A 21829-nucleotide genomic window follows, 5' to 3' on the forward strand; every position below is an offset into this window, starting at 1 on the left:
CTGGAGAATCTGTAACTTGAGATGCTACTATTATCACTGACATATTTTCCCAAGACAAATTAATGGCAAAATATGTGCAGGCCCATATCTCCACCCTTACTTTACCTATTTAACCTAGTGAGCAATAGGAATAAGCCCATTTGTTCAACACAGCTGAGCACTCAGAACTACATCTGGCCCAACGAGAAGAATTTTAGCTTTTGGGTCTTGTTATTTTAAGCGGAAGAAAGGATATCATGAAGTAATACCATTTTGGCTTGAGTTATAATTAGCTATTCAATTTTCTTCTGATATGGGTGGGTGGAGGAAGAGAAGTAAGTATAGCTACAGTAATGAACTCTGCACAGAACCAACATGTGCTCTCTTACACTGCAATAGAAGAACAGGAATCTTCAGTTTTCCAGCTTAGGATTTCCTCTTTTTTTGTCTGAAGTTTTACAGACCAAAAAAAAAGGAAGGAAGCTGGGGGCAGGGGGGGAAGGTAGAGGAATAGGGAAGAGACAGATAAGTGAAGAATGTTTAAGAAGTCTCCACTACTAACCATGAATAACACAGCAGCTCTGCCAGCTGTTGTCCACTGAATTGTTTAAAATACGTGCTCAGATTTCTTCTTTCTTTATCACAGTAAGAGGGGAGACAATATTAACACAAGAAGGAGCAATTCTGAGTCCCATGCAAAGGCAGAAATTGCAAGTCAAGCTCTGTATCCTCACTGTACTAACGACCTAGTGCAGATGTTAGGAAAGGAACCGCACAGCCTAGGAAAGAGGCATATTCCTGCAAGGTACAAGCTATTAGCCAACTTTATTCCTTATAAAAACTACCACTATTACTTACAAAAAAATTAGCATTTACAACCTGTCACCCATCTCTACACTGCTTCATTTCAGGGAGCGTACCTCCATTGTACCTACGGAAATCAGCAGTAACATTATGAACTGCTGATGACATTGAAGTCTCCCAATGCCCCCCCCCCCCCCCCCCAAAAGACAGTGCATTTAAAGTCAAATTGCCATCTTTATACAGGGCTTTTCCTCAGAAAAATAATATTCTGTATTTTATGAGTAACATTATCTACAAAAGCATGAATGCTACTTCATGTAAGTACAACTATTTCATACTTAAATAGTCTATGACATATCTACAGCTTGATTAAGGATCAAGCTGTTACCCATTGCTATTTGTATAATACAATAATGAAATAATACAATTTTTGCAGTTAACTTGCAAAGAATCATAGAATTGTTTAGGGTGGAACGGACCTTTAAGAACGAGTCCAACTGTTAACCTAACACTGCCACGTCCACCACTAAACCATGTCCTCAAGCACCACGTCTACCCTTCTTTTAAATACCTCCAGGGATGCAGACTCAACCACTTCCCTGGGCAGCCTGTTCCAATGTCTGACTACCCTTTCGGTGAACAAGTTTTTTCTAATATCCAACCTAAACCTCCCCTGGCGCAGCTTGAGGCCGTTTCCTCTCGTCCTATTGCTTGTTACTTGGGAGAAGAGACCAACCCCCACCTCGCTACAACCTCCTTTCAGGTAGTTGGAGAGAGCAATAAGGTCTCCCCTCAGCCTCCTCTTCTCCAGACTAAACAACCCCAGCTCCCTCAGATGCTCCTCATAACACTTTGTGCTCCAGACCCTTCACCACCTTCGTTGCCCTTCTCTGGACACGCTCCAGCACCTCGATGTCCTTCTTGTAGTGAGGGGCCCAAAACCAAACACAGTACTCGAGGTGCAGACTCACCAGTGCCGAGTACAGGGGCACTATCACCTCCCTGGTCCTGCTGGCCACACTATTCCTGATACAAGCCAGGATGCCATTGGCCCTCTTGGCCACCTGAGCACACTGCTGGCTCCTGTTCAGGTGGCTGTCAGCCAACACCCCCAGGTCCTTTTCCTCCAGGCAGCTCTCCAGCCACTCTTCCCCAAGCCTGTAGAGTTGCATGGGGTTGTAAACTCAACAACTATGTTTGTTAACTTATGTAACAAAACAAAGCACCAGAAGCACTGGTTCCCCGCCTCCAACATCTCATACATGCTTAGCTCACTACACTACTCCAGAGAAAAGTTAAAAAGGCTTTGTGGAGTAATCATTTGCTTTCTGGACTGCAACCTGTAATTTCAAAGAGTTTCAAGAAATGAAACATTATCCAATTATATGTGGTCAATGATTTATGATAGTAAAAGAAAATGCTTTGCTTTAAAAATAACTGAACAGAATTCAGTAACTTCTATTACAGAAAAGTCCCTATTGCACAGTTGGTGCTCACCTCTTATCCACGGCATATACAGATTCCCATACACTCAATGCAAATTATTCATGAAAATGTGTCAGTACACACCTTAACAGTTAAGAACTCACTTTGCATTTCTAAAAAACCCTCAGAAATCATAAGTTCAGTGCAAATAATAAAAATCAAATCAAGAAATCCCAAGCAATGGATTTGAAAGGGCACTCCATTTCTTCTCTGCTGCAGAAAGAGCTGAACAAGCTCATCATTTAGCTACTGATTGCTTAAGACCAGCCACCGCCTGCTTCTAGAGCCCTGAAAGGACACACATACACACTTGAAATCCAGTAACACAGAAAGCAAAACTGAAATGAATTTAAGTTATGCCTCAAACGCCTTATTGCAAGTTCTGCTAACAACCCCATTTGGGGGTTTATTACCTCATCTACTATTTGCAGTTTTCTATACACAAACTATCAAGAAAACAAAACGCAACATACTAGAGAGCTGAGTAAGCAGACTTTACCCACTTACAGTTGTAATAATTTCAGCTGTTGCTATTAACAAAGTAGACAAATAATTGCACCTGAATCTGAAAAAATAAGTTGACTTTGTTCCTTAACTGTAGAAGGAAGAAAGGTGCAATCAGTATCAGCAGGAGTTTCCCCTTATATTAGCTCTCCTTCAAGAGCACATGAGCACATTTTTTTGCCTCATCCCATAATATTTTAATCCTGCAAAACTGATTTAATTTTATCCTATTTTCTTACTCAAAACAACAGAAACCAGCAAGCACAATGCATTACAAATTGCAAAATCCAAGCTTCTGTCTTTGTTCCCGTGGCACAGGTGACTTTCAGACCTGCACTGTTTGCAGCTCTCCTGTCCAATCTTGAGCATCTGGAAGTTAGATCAGCATTATTTTCAAACGAAACATTTCAGGTGCCCAAGAATGCAAAGTTGACAAGTTATCATATCATCTTCAAGCTATATAACTGGGAACATGCATTCTGAATAACTAGAAACATGCATTATGAAGAGAAACAGGAAACAGCTATCACTTCAGTCTCTTGTCAGTGCAAAGATCTGACAAATACATTCCTTTAAACATACAAAGGCAAACAAATGGCAAGTCATTGTGGCATCCAAGCGTCTTTAGTTGTTCATCATGCATTGCTTCTCTTAACAAGGTCTGCTTCTGTTAGCGAGTACAGTTCCTAAATTGCATCTCTCACAGCAAAGCTGTCAGACAAGGTGCTTCCAACAGGCTTATGTGAGAAAGGAAACCTGGGAGCCAGCGTGGCTGACAAAGAGGAGAAATAGTATGGAAACAAGGTGCTGTTCACTAAGGACACATCAGCAGAAATCATCAGCTGGCGAATACAGGATGGGAGAATGACTGTCTAGACAGCAGTATTCCGGAAAAGGATCTGAAGGATTGATTAGCAGTTCCCGACTGAACATGAGTCAATGCGATGCTATTGCGAAGAGGAACAAACATCACACCAGGAATGACAAGCAGACACATTGCCTAAAGCACACACTAAAAAGATTCGCCTGCTTTACCTGATAAAGCTTTTCTGTCCAGTTTTGGCCATAGACCAATTGGTCAAAGATAAGAACATCATCATCTACAAGGAAGGGATGAAATAACTGGAGCTATTTCATACAAGGAAAAGGAGACAGTCTTTGCAAGTCTTCGTATACACATAACAATACATGCAAGAGGAAAACTACTCCAATGCTAAACACTTTCTAGTAGTAAGATTACTAAGCACTGACTGCAGAAGTTGCAGGTACTCCATTATCAGCATTTTAAAGAACATGCCAGCAAACATCCTTCAGAAGTGACAGAGTTGACTTGGCCTTGAGAAAGTAGTACAGATTAAATCTCTCAAAACTCTTTCTAAACATATTTTTCTTATGTTTCTATTCACCTCTATTTCACCTCCAACACAAAAACAATCCTTCGTATTACATAATGTTAGAGAGATTTACAACAAACTAACAGCATGTGACTAATAAATAAAAAGGGATGTCTCCCTCCAGGTTAGTCTCCTGGCTTCCAAATCACTGGGAAGGGTACAGTGGTCACCTTAAAGGCATTCTGCCCAGCTCCTCACAGACAAACAGAAAGAAAATGAGGAAAAGCAAAACAAAAGGTTACTCAATGACATACACAGTTACATGGAAAAACCCCACAGTAACAAAAGAAATTCCAGACTGAAAGTGAAGCAAAACCTTTGCATTTCAACCCTTCTGTGCAGAACCACAAAGACAGGTTTGAAATGGCTTTGAGGGGTTATCTAGTTTGCTCCCCTGTACCTTCACAGAATCAACTACAAATCCAGTAGCAAGAAAACCACCAAAAAAACACCCACGCACAACACTCAGTCTCTCAAAACTAAAGAAATGAAGCAATGCATCTCCCAGGGGTGTGAACTCTCTGCTGACAGTGCCTTGTCTCAGTTGCTTGAATACATTCAAGTGTCACAAATGATCCAAGCAGTCAAAATGTTATCAGGATTTTCCCTGATCCCAAGACTCAAATTATGGAGAACTTTATAGACCAAAACCTACACGGTGAATTACACTCAGAAATGAACTGGAAACTATGGAACGTGGTAGATAACATGTTCACCTTGAACCACACTGTAAATGTGGAACCCTGTTCTATTCTGAAGTTTCATTTCTGGGCTGCAGGTTAGGGAAGCAAAGAGATGTCTCAAAGATAGACATTCTTGCAGCAGTGCAAAAAGTTGCTGATGTCTGTGTGGTAGGAGTAAAATAACCAATTATAGCTTCCTTGACAGAGAAGTTAGCAACTCCATCACGTGCTGTCTGAGCTCCCAGAAGCAATCACAGATTACATTAGCCTATGCTAGATAAGAAAAAAAAGCATTCTCCCTTTCAGCAGGGAGACCACATTCTCACCTTCACTCCTTATGTTATTTAATTCACCATTGTTCCATCATCTTTTGGCTCAATCTGACCCAGCTAATAGCCACACAAGTCCAGCACTGAGAATGGTGGCAAAAAACCCTCAATACAGTGAAAGAGGCAGAAGAGCACAGTGTCACCAGTACACAGCTAACCGTGAAATGACATCAGCCTTCAAAAATCTTCCCCAGTAGCTCCAGATATGTAGTGAATAGGAAAGATGAGATCTCTGAAGGGCGCTATGTAAGAAGGTGTTAATGAACCAACCAGCTCTGGGTTGTCCTTAGGAGATGATAAAGGCATTCAATCATCACATCCATACTAAAGACTCTAGATTTTTGGAGGCAGCTGTTAAAAAAAAATCTATTTAAAAATCTTGATTTAGTCTTATTTTAAGGCAATTTCACTACTTTATCAACACTTCAAGTCAAGGCTAGTCTTATGACCAAAATGACTTAAAAAATCTCAACCTTCACATTCTGCTCTCCAACAGAATATAGTCAGTGATTTTTTTGTCCAAAAGCTGTGAGTCGAGATCATTCCATTTTTGAAAGATACTGAAAGTTATTCCTTATCTAGAAGACCAGGAAAATATCATCTTTATCTCACTGACATCCCAAATTGATGTAAAAGCCTCCATGACAATATGTCGTGTGTCAAAAAGCTTCCTATAGCAAAGACCCACACATTTTCCACCTCAGATAGCTAGAACTTAAAGTATTTCATAAAATGAGAGTGGGCTCCCATCACTCCAGTGAAATGAAAGGAGCACTGGTATCCTGCCAACTTCGCCCAGTGCCCCATGGTACCTCACCTTCACCTACTTGCAGGTGACCAGCCCTACATTCACAAGCTGTAACAAGAAAACAAAGATCCTCTTCCAACTGTTCATTAGCCAAATGGGGTTCATGAGCCCCAAAATGCACTATGTTTTGCCCTGCCTCACCCCTAAATGGTTTTAAGGTAGCTTGACAGAACCTTTGGATATAGATCATTATTAGTGGTCATATTAGTGTAAAGTAAAAATACAAATCGAATTCCACATAGAAATGTGAGGCAAGATCAACAAAGGAGAATGGAAGAAATAAGATTGAAGGCTTCATTTGTACTATTTGGGGATGGATGAAGAGAAGCTGATGAAGTGTTTGTGTTAAAACACATTATATTAGAAGTCTAGCATGGTTATTGACAGAGATACAACATGACATTAACCACATAATAGTCTTTTGTCTTTTTGTTGTTGAACTAAACAAACCAAGCTCATTTACAGTGAAGTTAGCTTGCAGTCAAGAAAGCAATTACAGCATGAAGATAAAGACGTCTTAGCTGTCTTTCAAGAGGATTGCTAGCAAGACTAGTCTGGCTGCAACTCAGAAGCCAAATAAATTGGCTTGTGCCGTGTTCTTTTGTCTAGGTGCTAGTCAATACTGCTCCTGTGATCAACTAATACACCCTGTCTTTTTCCTCCTATAAGCCTCAGCTTACAGCACAAAGTCGTTTGATCCTTCCGTTTCTCTGTCTATAAAATAGGAGATGGCCACACTTCATACCCCCTTGGGAAGGCAGATTTATGGCTTAACCACACTAAAAATACCAAGCACTATTTAAACTTGTCTGAGTTAAATTGGTATATCTTGCTGTACGGAATGACTTCAGGATCTGGAATACCATTCTGCTTATAAATTTGATGATGCAGTCAGCAACTGTTTTTAATTATTCTCCTTAATTAATCTTTCCATCCTAATCCAAAAAAAAATGCCTTCCTAAGAAATGCTGAGAGGCTTTGTGCTCAGTAGAAAAAGGCAAATCACCTATGTTCCAGAAAGCATAACTGCATCCTTGCAGATTTAGGTAAATCTGCAGATCTGGTGAGACAAAAAGAAAAACTGATCCTCTATATTCAGGCTATCTAACAGAACTTGTACCTTCACTCCAAAGAGCAGCTACAAGATAATTATGTAGTCCTGTGATTTACTTATTACAGCTAAAAGTTTTCAGTTTGCACCCACCAGCAAAAGTCACCTTTGAAAGCTACACTTACTGGTTCGCTGCCTGCAGAGCATCCACAGCTACGCAGTCTTAAATGACTCACTAACAAAAGGTTTGGTTATTGTTCTAAACAATACTGTTCTGTTAGGTTCTAAATGCACATAGAACAGCACATCACATTTATGAAAGCCAACTCCATTTGACTTCTACCAGATTTAGATACTATTAACAGCAAAAAATCGTACCTCTCCCACCCTTACATCAGCATACTTTGTGCTAAATACTCCACATAACTGACCAGTGGATCCTTTGTGCAATGCCATCACTAGTTTGACACAACAGCTGAAGGTGTGATTCAAAACATATGGAATTTCAAAGCAAAATACAGAAGTTTAACCTTCTGTTCTGAAAATAAAGATATCAAAACCCAGACAAAGCAAACTTTCTCAGAACCAGAAATATTCCAATGTTTATTTCACCTTTAGCATCCTGAGGGATAATACATAACTGACAAAATCTACAGCCTTAGAAATAAAAACACATAACTGCAGTACAAAGGGTGTCACATATGTGTAATAATGTTCATTACAGCAGTATTTTTATCTACTAGTAAATGAACTGGCAGTGTATCTGCCTATTAGTAAATGAACTCAGAGTAAAGCAACCTGCTCAGTAAAATGTAATTAGATATTACCAGTGGCTAGCAGGCAGAAGTTTAAATATTTGAAGAAGAGAAGATTGTTACTTGTATAAACTACCCCTCAAAGCAGGAATCAGTCAGGCTGTGTAAGTGAGCAACAGCCACCTGGTTACCAGCAACCCTTCAGTGCAACCAGGTGGCTGTTGCCTGGTTATTCATCCATTTTGGCATGTCACAGTAGAAATGTGCAGCACACAGCATGTGCTGCAAAATTCAGATTGAAATTGCAGATGAGGTCTGATGTTGATGCAAGCCCTGAGCCCTTTATACAAAGGATACATACGCTTAGTACAACTAATCATGATTCTCAAAGGGGTTTTATAATGCACCCATTTTACCAGGGCAGATAAATACATCAGTATTAAAAAAAACTTTTTGGAACCATAATAATCCCATCACTAAAAAAGAAAATATATAAGCAGGTCTGTGGTGCAAAATGCAAGTTTGAGCTATGAAATTCACTTTACATTAAGTTTAAAAAATTATATGGCAAGATACAACTCTTTCTCCTGCCTCCCCTACCACTGCTATAGAGCACAATAGCTTATACGATAATTGGGTGTGAAGATTTTGCAGACAGCACTCATCATGCAGGTGTGTGAGCACATAGCATAAAACGCAGCCCAAGAGAAAATTAAATTACTTCAGGTTAGTATTTCAACATTTTGCAATGGTCATATGAACTACAATATCACCCCCATCCTAGGGGTACAGAGGACCCAAATTGAACAGTGGCTTTTTGTTACTATCTTGAATAGCCTTTAGAAGGCAAATCACAGAAAACCATGGAATGAATTTAAATAAGAATAAGCATCTTTTGTGACTATATTATATTTACACAAATAAAGAGGATCTTTGTAGTGCACTACATTTTCTGGTTGATTCAAAGGAAGCCCACTATTGAGAAATCGCAACTGTCTCTCTTTAGCAGGCATAAGATTTCAGGGACACCAGCCCTGGTATGTGAGGAAAAGCTGGACAGTGATCCATGTGTAAACCTGAAAAGGTTTACTGAACACAGAAAAATCTTATTAAGGAATATCACTTGTTCAGCAACCAGGGGGCAGTTATTCACATAAAGGAAACACTGTTTGGCTGCTTGTTTTCAGTATTAGAAAAGATGCTCCATAGTGATTTTAAGCTCATAAACCAGGAAAAAAAAGCTTCAGTTGTGAAACAGTATACTATGCTCAAAAATAAAAAAAAATAGACTAAGAGCAGGGCTGCGGCTTGAAATACTTGAGTGTTAATATCCAGCATGCCATTCCAGGGAGTCCCAGAGTGATTTTTAAGCCTCTGCCCATCCTCGTAAAGAAAGGCGGGTGGCAGGACTAATCAATATCTTGCAACCCAGCTGCGACCTGGCAAATAAAGAAGCCAAGAAAATAAATCCCAGCGATGATCTCTATAATTTAACGTTCGGAGGGCGGCAGCATCTGGGACCAACTCCAAGCGGGACGGGGCGGCACGGCGCGGGGCCGGCAGCCGCGCTCAGCGCCCGCCGCGACGCGCAGGCAACAACAAAGGAGGGCTCCGCGCTCCTCCTGCCTCTCCGTAGTGCACGCAGCCCCGCGTCCAAACGCGACGTAAACAGAGGGAACGCTGCTTACTACGCTAGTAGGTCTGTGTAACAGTTCAGCTGCATCTCTGTCGGAGGGGGGCTATTGTCCGGGACCAGCCACCAGAGCTCACCGAGCGCTGGCGGTTTTAATAGGTGGTGTCAAAAAACCCAGAAAAATCACAGCGAGCCTCCCTGATCACTTCGTAAGTCAAGCCAACGGGCTTCGGAGCCCTGCACCGGGCAGAGTTGAATAAACAGGCAGGGAAGCGCGACTCCCACAAGCGACACTTTGTCTGCTTTCCACCGAAGGAGCGACAAAACCCCCCGACGCGCGAACAATGCCCGCGGCCCCGCTCCTGCTCCCGCTCCTCCCGGGGCGCCGCCGCCACCGCCGGAGACCTCCTCCCCGCCGGGTCGCCGCTCCCAGCGGTATTTTTTAAGGCTGCTTTGTTCCCCGCGAAACACCAGCCTTTCCGCCCAGCGCCGGCGGGGAGAAGCCGAGCGCCCGCCTCGGAGGCGGGGGACCGGCCCCATCCCCGGGCAGCGGCGGGAGGCGCCGGGCAGCGGCCGCGCTTTGTTGCGCCCCTGAGGAGGGGACGGCTCCCACCCCCCCCCCCCCCCCCGCGGGACCTCCGACCCCCGCCGCGCTCCCGCGGGAGACGGCAGCAGCCCACGCCGGCCCCGCGGGGCGAGCCCGCTCCGCCGCGGGATGCGCTCCCCGCCGGCAGCGCCGCTCCTCGCCCGCCGCGCTGCCCCGCTCGCCCTCTCACTCACCCACGCCGTACTTCTCGTGCTCCGTGGGTATCCACATGCTCGCGGCGTGCGTGCGCCCGCCCCCCCGCCGGCCGGCAGCCCCTCCGCTGGGACCAGCGGCGGTGGCCGGCGAGCGCGTCCGCTGCCCGGCTGCTCCCGCCGCGCCTCAGCCGCGGCTGCCCGGCCCCGGCGGCGAAGGCATTGTTCTGCCGGGCGGGCGGGCGGACCGACTGACTGAAGCGCGCTCGCCGCCAGCCACTTATATGCCCCGTCCCGCTGCACGCCGGGGAACGTAGTGCCTCGGCGCGGCCGCGCCCCTCGCCGCCCGCGGCCGGGGGAGAGACTACGAGCCCCGGCTGCCCCCGCGCTCCCCGCCGGGGCGGGGCGGGGCGGAGCTCGGCTCCCGGAGGCCGCCTCACGCCGGGGCGGGAGGAGCGGCGCGGCGGCGGCATGGCCGCGTCCGGCGGGGCGCCGGCGCGGGGAGGTGAGTGCGCTGCGGGGAGGCGAGGGGGGACCCCCGCTCCCCTCCTCCCGGCGGCCCCGAGGCTCGGGCGGGGGGACGGGGCCGGCTCCGCGGGGCACCGGGGGCGGGGAGCGGGGGACGCGTGTGGGACAGCCGGCAGGGCTCGGCGCCGGGGGGGCCCCGCCGGTCGCCCGTCGGAGCGGTGGTTACAAGGGACGTAAGTCGTTCCCTGGCCCTGCTGGTGCCATTCCTCCTCTTAGCAAAGCCCCGAGCTTGGCACACGAAGCTGAGGGGACCGGGAGAGGCCTCAACAGTGAGTTGTGCTGGAGAGGGAGCTGGTGCCGGCAGTGTGCCACAGAGGGGGGGGACATTGACTGGTAGTCTGTGTGGCTTGTTGACTTCTCACATAAATCCGTATCTCAGCACATATATGTGCAGAGATAAAGAAAAGCAGACGGTGTACAGCGAGGAGCACAAATGGACTATCGAGGGTGACGGCCAGGGATAAGTCAGGCACCTTAAGCAGCAAGAACAGCGAGGTCTCCGTCCGTGTTGAGAGGCCTGTATGCCTATGCCCTTCCACAGGCAGCTTAGCTAGAGCTCACTGGAGGTGCACTGCAAGAAATCCCCAGGCTGAACTGGTTCTTGTGAGTTCTTTCTTTCTCTTGAGAGAAACCCAGGCGTTGTGAGGCAGGAGCAAGAGCCCGAGTTACATCTCTGAGTTACATCTTCGTGTCCTGGGGGAAGGAACAGATAGAAAAAAGGGCAAAACTCCGGTGATATGGTGCTGCTCTGCAGGCCTCACCAGGTACAGGCTGTCTCTAAGATGAGTGTGTCTGGTTTTGAAAAAATGTTCTCCAAGCAAATCATTACTATGAACTGGTAACTAGAAATTTTAGGGGATGATTTCAGTTTGAGCTGAACAAAAAATCGGGTTTAACATTTTCACGTTTAAGAGAGGAAAGTGGCTTAATTTTTTTTCAGTTTAGGTTGTCTTTTAGCTTCTACTATCAAGTTATGTTGAATTTTTAAGTCGCCGATAGTGTGAAGGACACAACATAAAGAAAAGTCAGGTGCAAGCAGGCAGTTTCAAACCTAGAGTTAGAACGCACTTATTCCATGTTTACCCTTCTAGTTGTCAAACTTTGGTAGCGAGTGATCTTTTAAGTGACCTTTGTGTTGTTTCTCTATTATGTGCTCTGCTTCACAAAAGTAACATCACTTTATTTATGGTCATAGTTAAAGCAGTACTCTTACTTTATTTATGTGTTGCAGTGTGTTGGCGTGAGCCTCTCCTACATGAAAAAGCCAGACCCTCCTAGAGTACTTCCACACTAGTGTAACTGCACCCAGAGGCAAAGCTGTGCCGTTTTAGCTGTTAAAAAGAACGGTCACTTTTGTCTGTGCAAGTCTTCTGTGCGAAACTGTATATAGGTCTGTGGAGTACTACAGATGATGAGGTTACCCTGAGGTTTTTCCAGGTAACTCTTATAAAGACATTGGCACCAGTATGAAAAAAAGTTTTTGCCATTGGAATTCAGAGACCTGTGCTGTTTTCCTATTAGTGAGCTCAAACTCTCATTGAAAAGATTAGTGAACTTTTGGTGTCTTTGCTCCCAAACTTGCCTTGCATCCCCTGGCAGATCCTTTGGAGTCTCTAAGTGATGAAATGTGTAAAAGTCACTATTAAAAATCAAAATAATAGGTGCCAGGCTAAATTAACTTCCACCCCAGCCTATAGATTTCCACGTACACCCAAGCTATCCCTGCCTCCATAAGCGAGGGCTGCCAACATGCTGGCTGGGAGTCATGAAATTCTGCCACAGCCTTTTAAATGCTGTCTGTCATGTTAACCATGACTGACTACAGCATGTTTGTATTAGACTCAGACCCCATCTTTCTTGTTCCCTTGAACAAAGACAAGACTAGCCAACAGCTGAAATAGCCTTTTCAAAATTATTCATTTAGAGCCGAGTCATTTAGGGTAAACAGATCTTATACTATAAATCACGTTGTCTGTGGGCAAAGAAAATACCTTACCCTAATATTTATCATTTTGCTGTCTCTGAGCAAAATCCTTATTCTTTCAGAGGTTTCATTTCTACAAGGCTATTCACTGTAGCAACATCTCGTACTTGCATATGCACCTGAGAAGGTGTGTCACTTCTTTGGAGACAGTATGTAGGAAATTTAAATAAAATACTTTTCCCTGTCTTGCAGTTTCCTATTGACAGGAAAGCCTGTGCTTGTATATAGTAATCCAGGACTGTGTTGCTTTCTAGTTAGTTCCCTCCAGCAGCCTTCACCCAGTGGCTTGTAATAAACATATCACTGTCCACAGTACAGTTTGTTCAGTCTACATTAATTATGCTACATATCAACATTTCTTACAGCATCTGCCAATGGATTTTAAAATAAGGTTTCATCTGGAAGTGTGTTTTTCATAGCTTCATCGTCAGTCTGACAGTTAGGGTTCCCTACTCGGGGTCTTAATGTACTCAAATGCTTTTTAATGCCATGATGCTGGAGTATACCATGCCAGAGCACAGCATGATTTTCTTATTCCTTCCCCGTCTCTCTCTTGTGTCCCATTTTTAAGGGAATGCAGTTTACTGTGGAAAACTAAAGTTTGACTGGTCTTGCAGAAGTCTACCTTTTTTCATTGCTACCTAGAGGATACTTTAGTGAAAGTTGTTTTGTTCCTGATACTGTAAGCATCACTTCTTTAGCTCAGCTCTGAGTTCCCTCTGTTAAGGACGCTATGAGAGCCGCTCAGCCCAGTGGACTCTGGGATCCAGGGGTTCCTCTTTCCTGAGCCAGCCCCATGTACTCTCAGACCTGAGAGGTTTCTCCATCTGGGTTGATGGATGCAGCTGCTGCTGTTCCTGCCTGTAGTAGCAAGGCTGAGCGTGCGTTCAAGAGATGCAATGCGCACAAACACGAAAAATGGTTGGTCACACAGGCACCCATAGAGCAGTGCCTTTATCATACCCTCATAAACACCGACAGCACTGGCATAAACAAGAACAGGGAGAGCCCAGTCTTGTTCCTCCCTTCTGGTTGATCGGGATTGACATTCACTAGGGAAAACACAATTCCTCTTTAGATTCGCAAGCACGCCCGTGTTCACAGGCCACTTGAATATCAATGTGGGCTCTAAGTCTGTTTAATATTCCTGGGCTTCAGGCCCCTTACCCAGCCACTGGCTCCGACACCAGGTCTTTCCAGGTGAGGGTCTCTTCCTGCTCACCGACTGCTCCAGCTTGACAATCACTACCTGATGCATAATCAAATCTGGTATTTCTGATGCTTTTACCTGGGCCATCTCAGCCTCACACAGTATCACTGATACGGTTACCTTGGCCCTGTGTGCCTTGCAAGATTTCACTCCCCAAAAGGTCTCAACACTGTCACACCCAAGCCTTTTTGAAGCCTGTCTGCCTCTCACATAACGCCTCTCTTAACTACCTGAAAGCCAGCCCTTCCTCACCGTGCTCTCAGCAACTTTTACCAGCTTCTCACTCTGTTATTTATGTTCAGACCTTTCTTTTGTCCTGCCCAGTAGTTTCTCATGTTAGCTAAACCTCAGGCCAGGGCCCAGTCCTCGGCCTGCCTATCTTAGCACCTTTTCTGCCCTGTTTTCAGTTTCGGCTGCCAGAAGTCGGGCTTGCCGTCTCATCGCCACGTGCTCAGGGTATCCCTTCTGCTGCTCTGACCTCCACCAGCCCAAGGTTTTGGTAGCTGTTTTAGCTTCCAGTTAATTTTCTTCATAAACTTCATGATTCTCCCCATCTGCTTATGTATCAGCAAAAAAAGGGCTCGATCCAGCTTGTCTCTTCACTTCTGAAAGGCAGGTCCTGCTTGAGTAACCTGATCTCCTTCTATGACAAGGTGACCCACTTAGTGGATGAGGGAAAGGCTGTGGATGTTGTCTACCTGGACTTTATTAAAGTCTTTGACACCATTTCCCACAGCATTCTGATGGAGAAACTGGCTGCTCACGGCTTGGATGGGCGTACTCTTCGCTGGGTAAAAACCTGGCTGGATGGCCGGGCCCAAAGAGTTGTGGTGAATGGAGTTAAATCCAGTTGGTGGCTGGTGACAAGTGGTGTTGCCCAGGGCTCGGTATTGGGGCCAGTTCTGTTCAATATCTTTATCAACAATCTGGATGAGGGGATGGAGTGCACTCTCAATAAGTTTGCAGATGACACCAAGTTGGGTGGAGTGCTGATCTGCTGGAGGGTAGGAAGGCCCTACAGAGGGACCTGGACAGGCTGGATCGATGGGCTGAGGCCAGCTATACGAGATTCAACAAGGCTAAGTGCCGGGTCCTGCACCTGGGTCACAACAGCCCCATGCAACGTTTAGTGGTGGATTTGGCAGTGTTAACGGTTGGACTTGATGATCTTAAAGGCATTTTCCAACCAAAATGATTCTATGATTCTGCACTGACCACTTTTGTCCTTTATGGCTCTCCAGCCTTTCATGCTGTCCTCTCAGTTAGTTTGAGCCTGCTTTTCATTTCTCACTCGTTGCTTCTGTTCCTCAGCTGTTGTCTGTCTCTAGAAGGCCCCTCTGATTCTCTAATGACAGTTCCTCAGCCTGTCACTCTCCAACATTAATTTGGTCCCTCCTGCCACTGCCGTCTCCCACACTGATCTCGGTTACTCCTTCTGTCCTGCCCCCTTCCGAACCGCCAGCCTTCCCTGCCCACAGCTCTGCCTTTGGTCCCACCACTCCTTTCCTGTTGCCATGCATCTCACCAGCTGTCATCTGCAAACTGCTTTGGGATCCTGTTTTCACCCCTGCTGATCCATTTTTCTTTTTCTTTATTTTTTTTTTATGCAATTCCACCTCTAATTCCTGTGTATCATCCCCTCTCACCTTGCCACTCCTGCCTCTCCATGAGTGTGATCTCTCATCATAGTTCCTGCACCTTCTTCCCTAGGATTAGACTTCATTAGACCCAGTGGACCCACAACAGCATGACAGGTTGTGAGGCAAAGCATGTCAAAGCACAACTGCCGTGAGAAGTACCTGGCTCTCGGCAGTGTCATAATCTCTGCCCTTAAACAGGAGCAAATTAGGAGTCAGAAAGATGAAGTTTCGCTGTAGCTCTTCTGCCTACTGAGCTTGGTAGCTTAAAGTCCACCCAAAAACTTTGCAGGCGTGGGGAAAGCAAGGGACTTCTTGGCTCCCACGTGCTAAGACACAGGTGGGATTTGGCTTCCATGTTGCTGCTTCACTTCTGCTTTGGAAGCTGGGAAGTAAGGAGGGGAATGGATGAGTGTTTCCCTTTTTCCACTTTTAAGTTATGTCCCCAGGCTATTGGTAACTTGCTTCTGATGGCAGCATTGTAATGACAGCTTCCTTCACGTTTGCTGCTCCAAGCTATGTTAGAGGGTACAGTGCTGCAAGGCACCTTAGGTAAAGCTCATGCATGCATCAGGGTGGCCCTGCTGAAGGAGCAATTAAAGGGATTACCCAGCAGTGGCACCTGGCCACTTATAGCTCTTCCAGAAAGGGAAAGTGCTTCTCTTACTCCCTTTAGAGTCCTCTTTCCCTGGGAGAGCCAGGCTGGGAGGGAAATGGCAACAGCAGCAATATATGTGGCTGTGCTCTGCCCTAAAGCCAGCTCTCAAGATGTGGAGGATTAAGGAGGGTGGTACTTTTGAGTCCCATTTGGAATGGCGAAGACTGATCAGGATTGAAGTGTACTAGTGAAAACAGACACCGTCACTGTCAGATCCAGAAGCACACCCTCCGTCATGGATCCCTTGAATATTACCATGACCTCTAAACCTGTCTGATATCTGTGCCTGGGCCCTCTTACCCAGAATGCAGGTTTCCTCCTATTTGCTAGCAAATCCAACTTGGTGTTGGCTATCAAAATGGATACATGCACTCACACTTGTCTCACATGTACCCCACGGTCGTGGATCCCTCAAATATTAGCAGAGTCTCTAAGTGCTTTGGCTGGACTGCCTTGCCAGGCGTTGACTCCGTCCATGGCTGGACCCCAGGCCCCTTGCCCAACCACTGACTCAGACCTTGAGTTTTTCCAGATACAGGTCTCCTTCTACTCACTGGCTACTCCAGTTTGAACCTTGCTAGCAAATTACGCATACACACACGATGCATACAGGGTTAAATTCACAAGGAAAACGTAGACACACCATGGTCCCTCTAGTTGCTGGTTCCTGGACCTGCAGACCTTGTGACCTGCAGCTGCTGGCTCTTAAGCCGTGCAGCAGTATCACACATTCACACAGAGGGTGAATTATACAAAAAAGGAAAGAATTTAGTAAGAAGAAAGGATAGACTTTGATGATCAGGTGCAGGGTTTGACCAGAGAAGCATACCGACCAGCAGCCTATTTAAATGCAACTGGCCCTTTTTATTCCCCACTTTCATTTTCTGATGTTTGTTCACCCCCCATCCTTCCCTTTCTTCCTTTGGCCGCTCCTCTGAATTTCCCATAATAAGATAAACATAATCGCACAAGCTTCTTCTGATACCCCCTAGCAAGTTTCACGCAATTCCACAAACACCCTCACATATACCATAATACATACAATAATCACATTTCCCCTTCCTTATCAGTGACAAAGTTCAGGTTGAACCTGTTCAAGGCTGAGTAGTTCCTTTCATGGCATTAGTTCCTATAGTGACCAAAGACAACTTACTGTCTCTGTTATCACCTGCTCATTAATGTTTGTGTGTGTTTGTGTTTAATCTACCACTTTCCTTGTTACTTGTTAATTATCTTATACTGAATGGTCCTTAGCCAAATAAAGTAATGAACCAGATGCCCTCCCATCCCACACATCCTTATACTACCCCTCCTATGCAGATCAGCCCTGAGTGAGCGGGTTACCTCCCTCCTCTTCAAACATCCGCCGCGCGCCTGGTTGTGAATAGGGAGCTGCTGGCTGCACGCTGCCATGGGTGAAAACCCCAGCCAGGTGGTAGAGCAGCCATGGCCCCAAGCATACAGCTGCCACTTCTTCTCTGTTTGTTCATCACGGTTCCTCCGGACGTTAGCCTGATGGGCTCGCCCAGCCCACCTGTATCTGCCCGATTCTGTTTGATGGTTTTAGAGGTTGTTATCCTTCTCACTACCCTTCCTTAAAACCTCAGCCAGTTCCAATCGTTCACACACATGGTTGCATCCTCAGTTCTTCTCCCACAAGGGGCTTCCACAGATCTAGAGTAGCACCGGTGATCCGTTTCTTGGGTTAAACCTATGCATTCAATAGGAGATTTCAAGACCTAGGGCTTCCACCGTACCATAGATTTTGGAGAGGGGAAGAAGAGATTCCTTCTACCAGTAGGCATTATAAGCTCTATAAAGGATCTTGGTTTGACAGAGATTAGTCATTGCGAACTGAACGACTAGCAATTACACCTGGAGGATAAGTTCACTTGCTAATTCTGTCAGTGCAACGCAATTTATTTTAATATGATTACAAGAATGAATCTCCTAAAACACTGTTATTTTTAAATGTTTTAAGAACATTTGTTATGATTTTTTAATTAAAAATGTAATCTCGTAGTCATTTTGAATGGTTACCTGATAGGCATGTGGATCTTATGGAGGGCTAGAAATTACCAAGTTACAGTTGGTAAAATAACCTTTTATGTGCTTCTGTGTTTGAAGAGTAAAAATGCAAAATCCTTTCATGTAATGTTACAGTAAGATTTTCGTGGTTTTAGCCTTCCACAGCACGATTCTTAAAAAAAAAGCTGACGATTGCAAAATATACAAGTGAAACTAAGTATTTCATTAAATGGATAGTAATGGATTAATAAAATCAGTAATGGATTGTATTGCTTGGTAATACAGATCTGAACTGCCTGTGATCCTGTCATAATTTTACAAATAATTGCGTTACAAATGTGCACTGTATTTTATCTGAAGATAAAGGGGTGTCCCCCACACCTCAGCGTGAGTACGTAGCTGCCATTAGCACAAGACACAGGATATATTGTATTCTCCAAAAATACCCAATAAAGGCTTGCTGTTTGGTTTTCTCTGAATTCAGAAAAGCTTTATAGCTTAAAAAGAGAAGATGGGTGGCCTTTATCTTTGCTAGATATAATTTAACTGTCTACTAGTGGACGTACAGCTGCATTTAATTCCAGTAATCTAAGCCAATTCTTGCCTGCTTAGTAGCAGGTAAAGGCTTTGATACACAACCAAGCTACCACGTATCAGCTGCTGTATATAATAACTGGAGCTCTTTGAGAAGTAAGCTGCTTCAGGCTACCTGGTGAGTATGTGCCTGTGGACCACAGAACAGTTAAACATGGTAACTTGTTTGCATGCTAAAGCCTTTAAGTTGTTTGAAATCTCTGCTCAGGCCTTCTCTTACCTGCAGTGGAGCAACAGTGAGTGGTGGTTCATCAGTCTACAGATTGAGTAAATACTTTAAACTGTCTCAGTATTAGCACATACCTGCTTCTTATCTGAAAGGGTTTCTCATTGCCCAAACAAATAATAGATGTGGACATGCTTTATTTAGATGTAGAGGTGTGGACCAGGGAGGTGTTACCAGTTTTTTGAATGTTCTAAGTGTGCCACAGATGCCAGGATAGTTTGTTATGCCTGTTGAACCACCCTGTTCACTGTTTTGTTTTGTTTTTACTGGGGAGCACCGGTTTTCTGAAAGAACACCAAAACTGTAAGTCCTTGTAGCCAGTGCTGTCTGTCATAAGGTGTGCTTCTCATATAAACAGGAGATAGAGTTCTCCCTTTGAGACTTTAGCCAGCTTTGTTGATGAAGGGATACAAGGCTTAAACTGGGATACGGTTGTGATAAGAACAGACAGTAGGAAAGAAAGGAAGAGAAGGACTTAAATATTATGAAATTACAAGTGTTAACTATTTTAACTTCAGTATAGGTGAAATTCTTGTCTGTCCAAACAGCCTTCATAATCTTTCCCAGCCCTGTATGCTTCCTTCCACCATGTCGTGTCTTGCGACCCCTGCTAGAACTCTGCATCTTCGTGTGAACATCTGCATCGTAGAACTACAATTGCTCCCAGATTCTCTCTGAGGCTTCTGCTTCACATTCTCATCCACAAACTCCAGCAGGCTGAAGCCAAGAGAAAACCCTGGAAGCATCTGAATGTCTTTCTACCGACCTTTTAAAATAGCTTTAAATATTGCATCAATAAAAGCCCCGCACAATGTGGGGAAGATCATGGCATTGAAGAACTGGGAGGGAAAAGATAGGGTTAGTTTTGTGCAACTTCAAAGCAGGTCTGTGCTTGTGAACAGTTGGGCATATCATCCTGACCGATGTCTCGCTGAAGTCAGGGGAATGCGTATGTGAAAGTGCAGGTTCTTTGCAGAATTGTTGTCTCAAGTCATCAGTAATTAATTACGGTCACTGGAAAGGAAAAAAACTAGTGTCCAATGACCTGATAATTGTTGAATTAAATGATGTATTGGTCAGCACCATTAAAGCTGCATAATCACACTGAAACTGCACTGCTTAGCTTGCGATACAATGTGCAAATTTTTGAAAGATGCCAAACTGCTAAACAGTAGGGTTAGGTAATTTGGGGGTGCACAAGCAGTTTTCCTCAGTAAGAATAAGCCAGATACTACGTAAGAGTACAAATGTAACGTGTGTGGCTATTTATGCAATACAGTTTCATGTTAGGGAGCTTCTCTGCCTCACTTGGTGGGGCAGATTTATGCCCTGTAGTATAGGCAATAACACTTTTTTGCTGTACAGATGTGGAGTGCTCAAACTACTTTGTACAGGAATAGTACTCATATTTGATACTTTGATTATGGTATGGAGCCAGGAGTGCTGAACTAGAGTTTTTATTGATTTTTCAAAACATGCTATATGTTATGGCAGTCAAATTGTAATTATGAAGCAAATGAAAAGGGCATTGTGTTTTGCTTGAGTTATTCTCTGATTATAAACGATTTTAGATCATCAGTGTACAGCAGTAACTGTCAATTTGTAATGTTTTGGCACTATAGGGAATGGTATAGTTGCAAGGCTGATGTCTGATCATTGATATCAAGGCCTGCCTGGTTTCCCAGCAGGTATTTCCATGTTCATTGCTTGTTTGCCACTCTATCCTAATAGTTTGCTATAGTAGAGCTGTAAATGAGAAATTGTAGTAGAAGTTTTGTTAGTGGCTTTAGTGGTCCAAAACTCTCAGACGGATACCTGTCTGTTCTTAGTAATATACTTCAACTGGGTTTCTTGAATGTGCCTGTTAATTTTTTTGCCTAGTGCTTTCACTGGACCATCTCTTCCAAATGGTCTTTTTTCCACTTTCCTGTATTTTTCTCTGATTTTTATGACTGACAGACAGTGACGAGTGTGAAATGGCACAGCTGCTTCTGTTTGATTCTTGCTCATTGAGATGTTATCCTCCCATTTGTCATTGGTGGCTCCAACCCCAAAGAATAGCTGCTCCTGTTTCTTGCAGTATGTAGTACAGAATCATAGAATCATTTAGGTGGGAAAGACCTTTAGGATCATCAAGTCCAACCATTAACCTAACACTGCCAAGCCCACCACTAAACCATGTCCCTAAGCACCACATCTACACGTCTCTTAAATACCTCCAGGGATGGGGACTCAACCACTTCCCTGGGCAGCCTGTTCCAATGCCTGACTACCCTGTCGGTGAAGAAGTTTTTCCTAATATCCAATCTAAACCTTCCCTGGTGCAACTTGAGCCCATTTCCTCTTGTCCTATCACTTGTTACTTGGGAGAAGAGACCGACCCCCACCTCGCTACAACCTCCTTTCAGGTAGCTGTAGAGAGCAGTAAGGTCTCCCCTCAGCCTCCTCTTCTCCAGACTAAACAACCCCAGCTCCTTTAGCCACTCCTCATAAGACTTGTGCTCTAGACCCTTCACCAACTTCGTTGCCCTTCTTTGGACACGCTCCAGCACCTCGATGTCCTTCTTGTAGTGAGGGGCCCAAAACTGAACACAGTACTCAAGGTGCGGCCTCACCAGAGCCCAGTACAGGAGGACAATCACTTCCCTGGTCCTGCTGGCCACACTATTTCTGATACAAGCCAGGATGCCATTGGCCTTCTGGGCCAGCTGGACACACTGCTGGCTCATATTCAGCTGGCTGTCAACCAACACCCCCAGGTCCTTTTCTGCCAGGCAGCTCTCCAGCCACTCTTCCCCCAG

The 21829-nt window shown here is 44.9% G+C and overlaps 2 protein-coding genes across 3 annotated transcripts in view; one reads left to right on the forward strand and one right to left on the reverse strand.

Annotated features, from left to right (window-relative positions):
• DOCK4 (dedicator of cytokinesis 4) overlaps positions 1 to 10316 on the reverse strand; it is a 249613-nt gene extending 239297 nt beyond the window's left edge. For both annotated transcript variants that reach the window (XM_082311114.1, XM_082311115.1), the window contains exon 1: positions 10206 to 10316. In XM_082311114.1, the coding sequence (XP_082167240.1) occupies positions 10206 to 10242 (37 nt within the window). In that variant the 5' untranslated portion in view covers positions 10243 to 10316. The remainder of the gene's footprint in view (positions 1 to 10205) is intronic.
• Positions 10317 to 10634: 318 nt separating this feature from the next.
• Positions 10635 to 21829, forward strand: part of ZNF277 (zinc finger protein 277) — a gene marked incomplete at both ends in the record, with an annotated part of 58595 nt that continues 47400 nt past the window's right edge. The window contains one exon of the mRNA XM_082310216.1: positions 10635 to 10668. Within this exon, the coding sequence (XP_082166342.1) occupies positions 10635 to 10668 (34 nt within the window). The remainder of the gene's footprint in view (positions 10669 to 21829) is intronic.

Source organism: Platalea leucorodia (assembly GCF_965183815.1).
Source record: "Platalea leucorodia genome assembly, chromosome: 4".
Lineage (NCBI taxonomy): Eukaryota > Metazoa > Chordata > Aves > Pelecaniformes > Threskiornithidae > Platalea > Platalea leucorodia.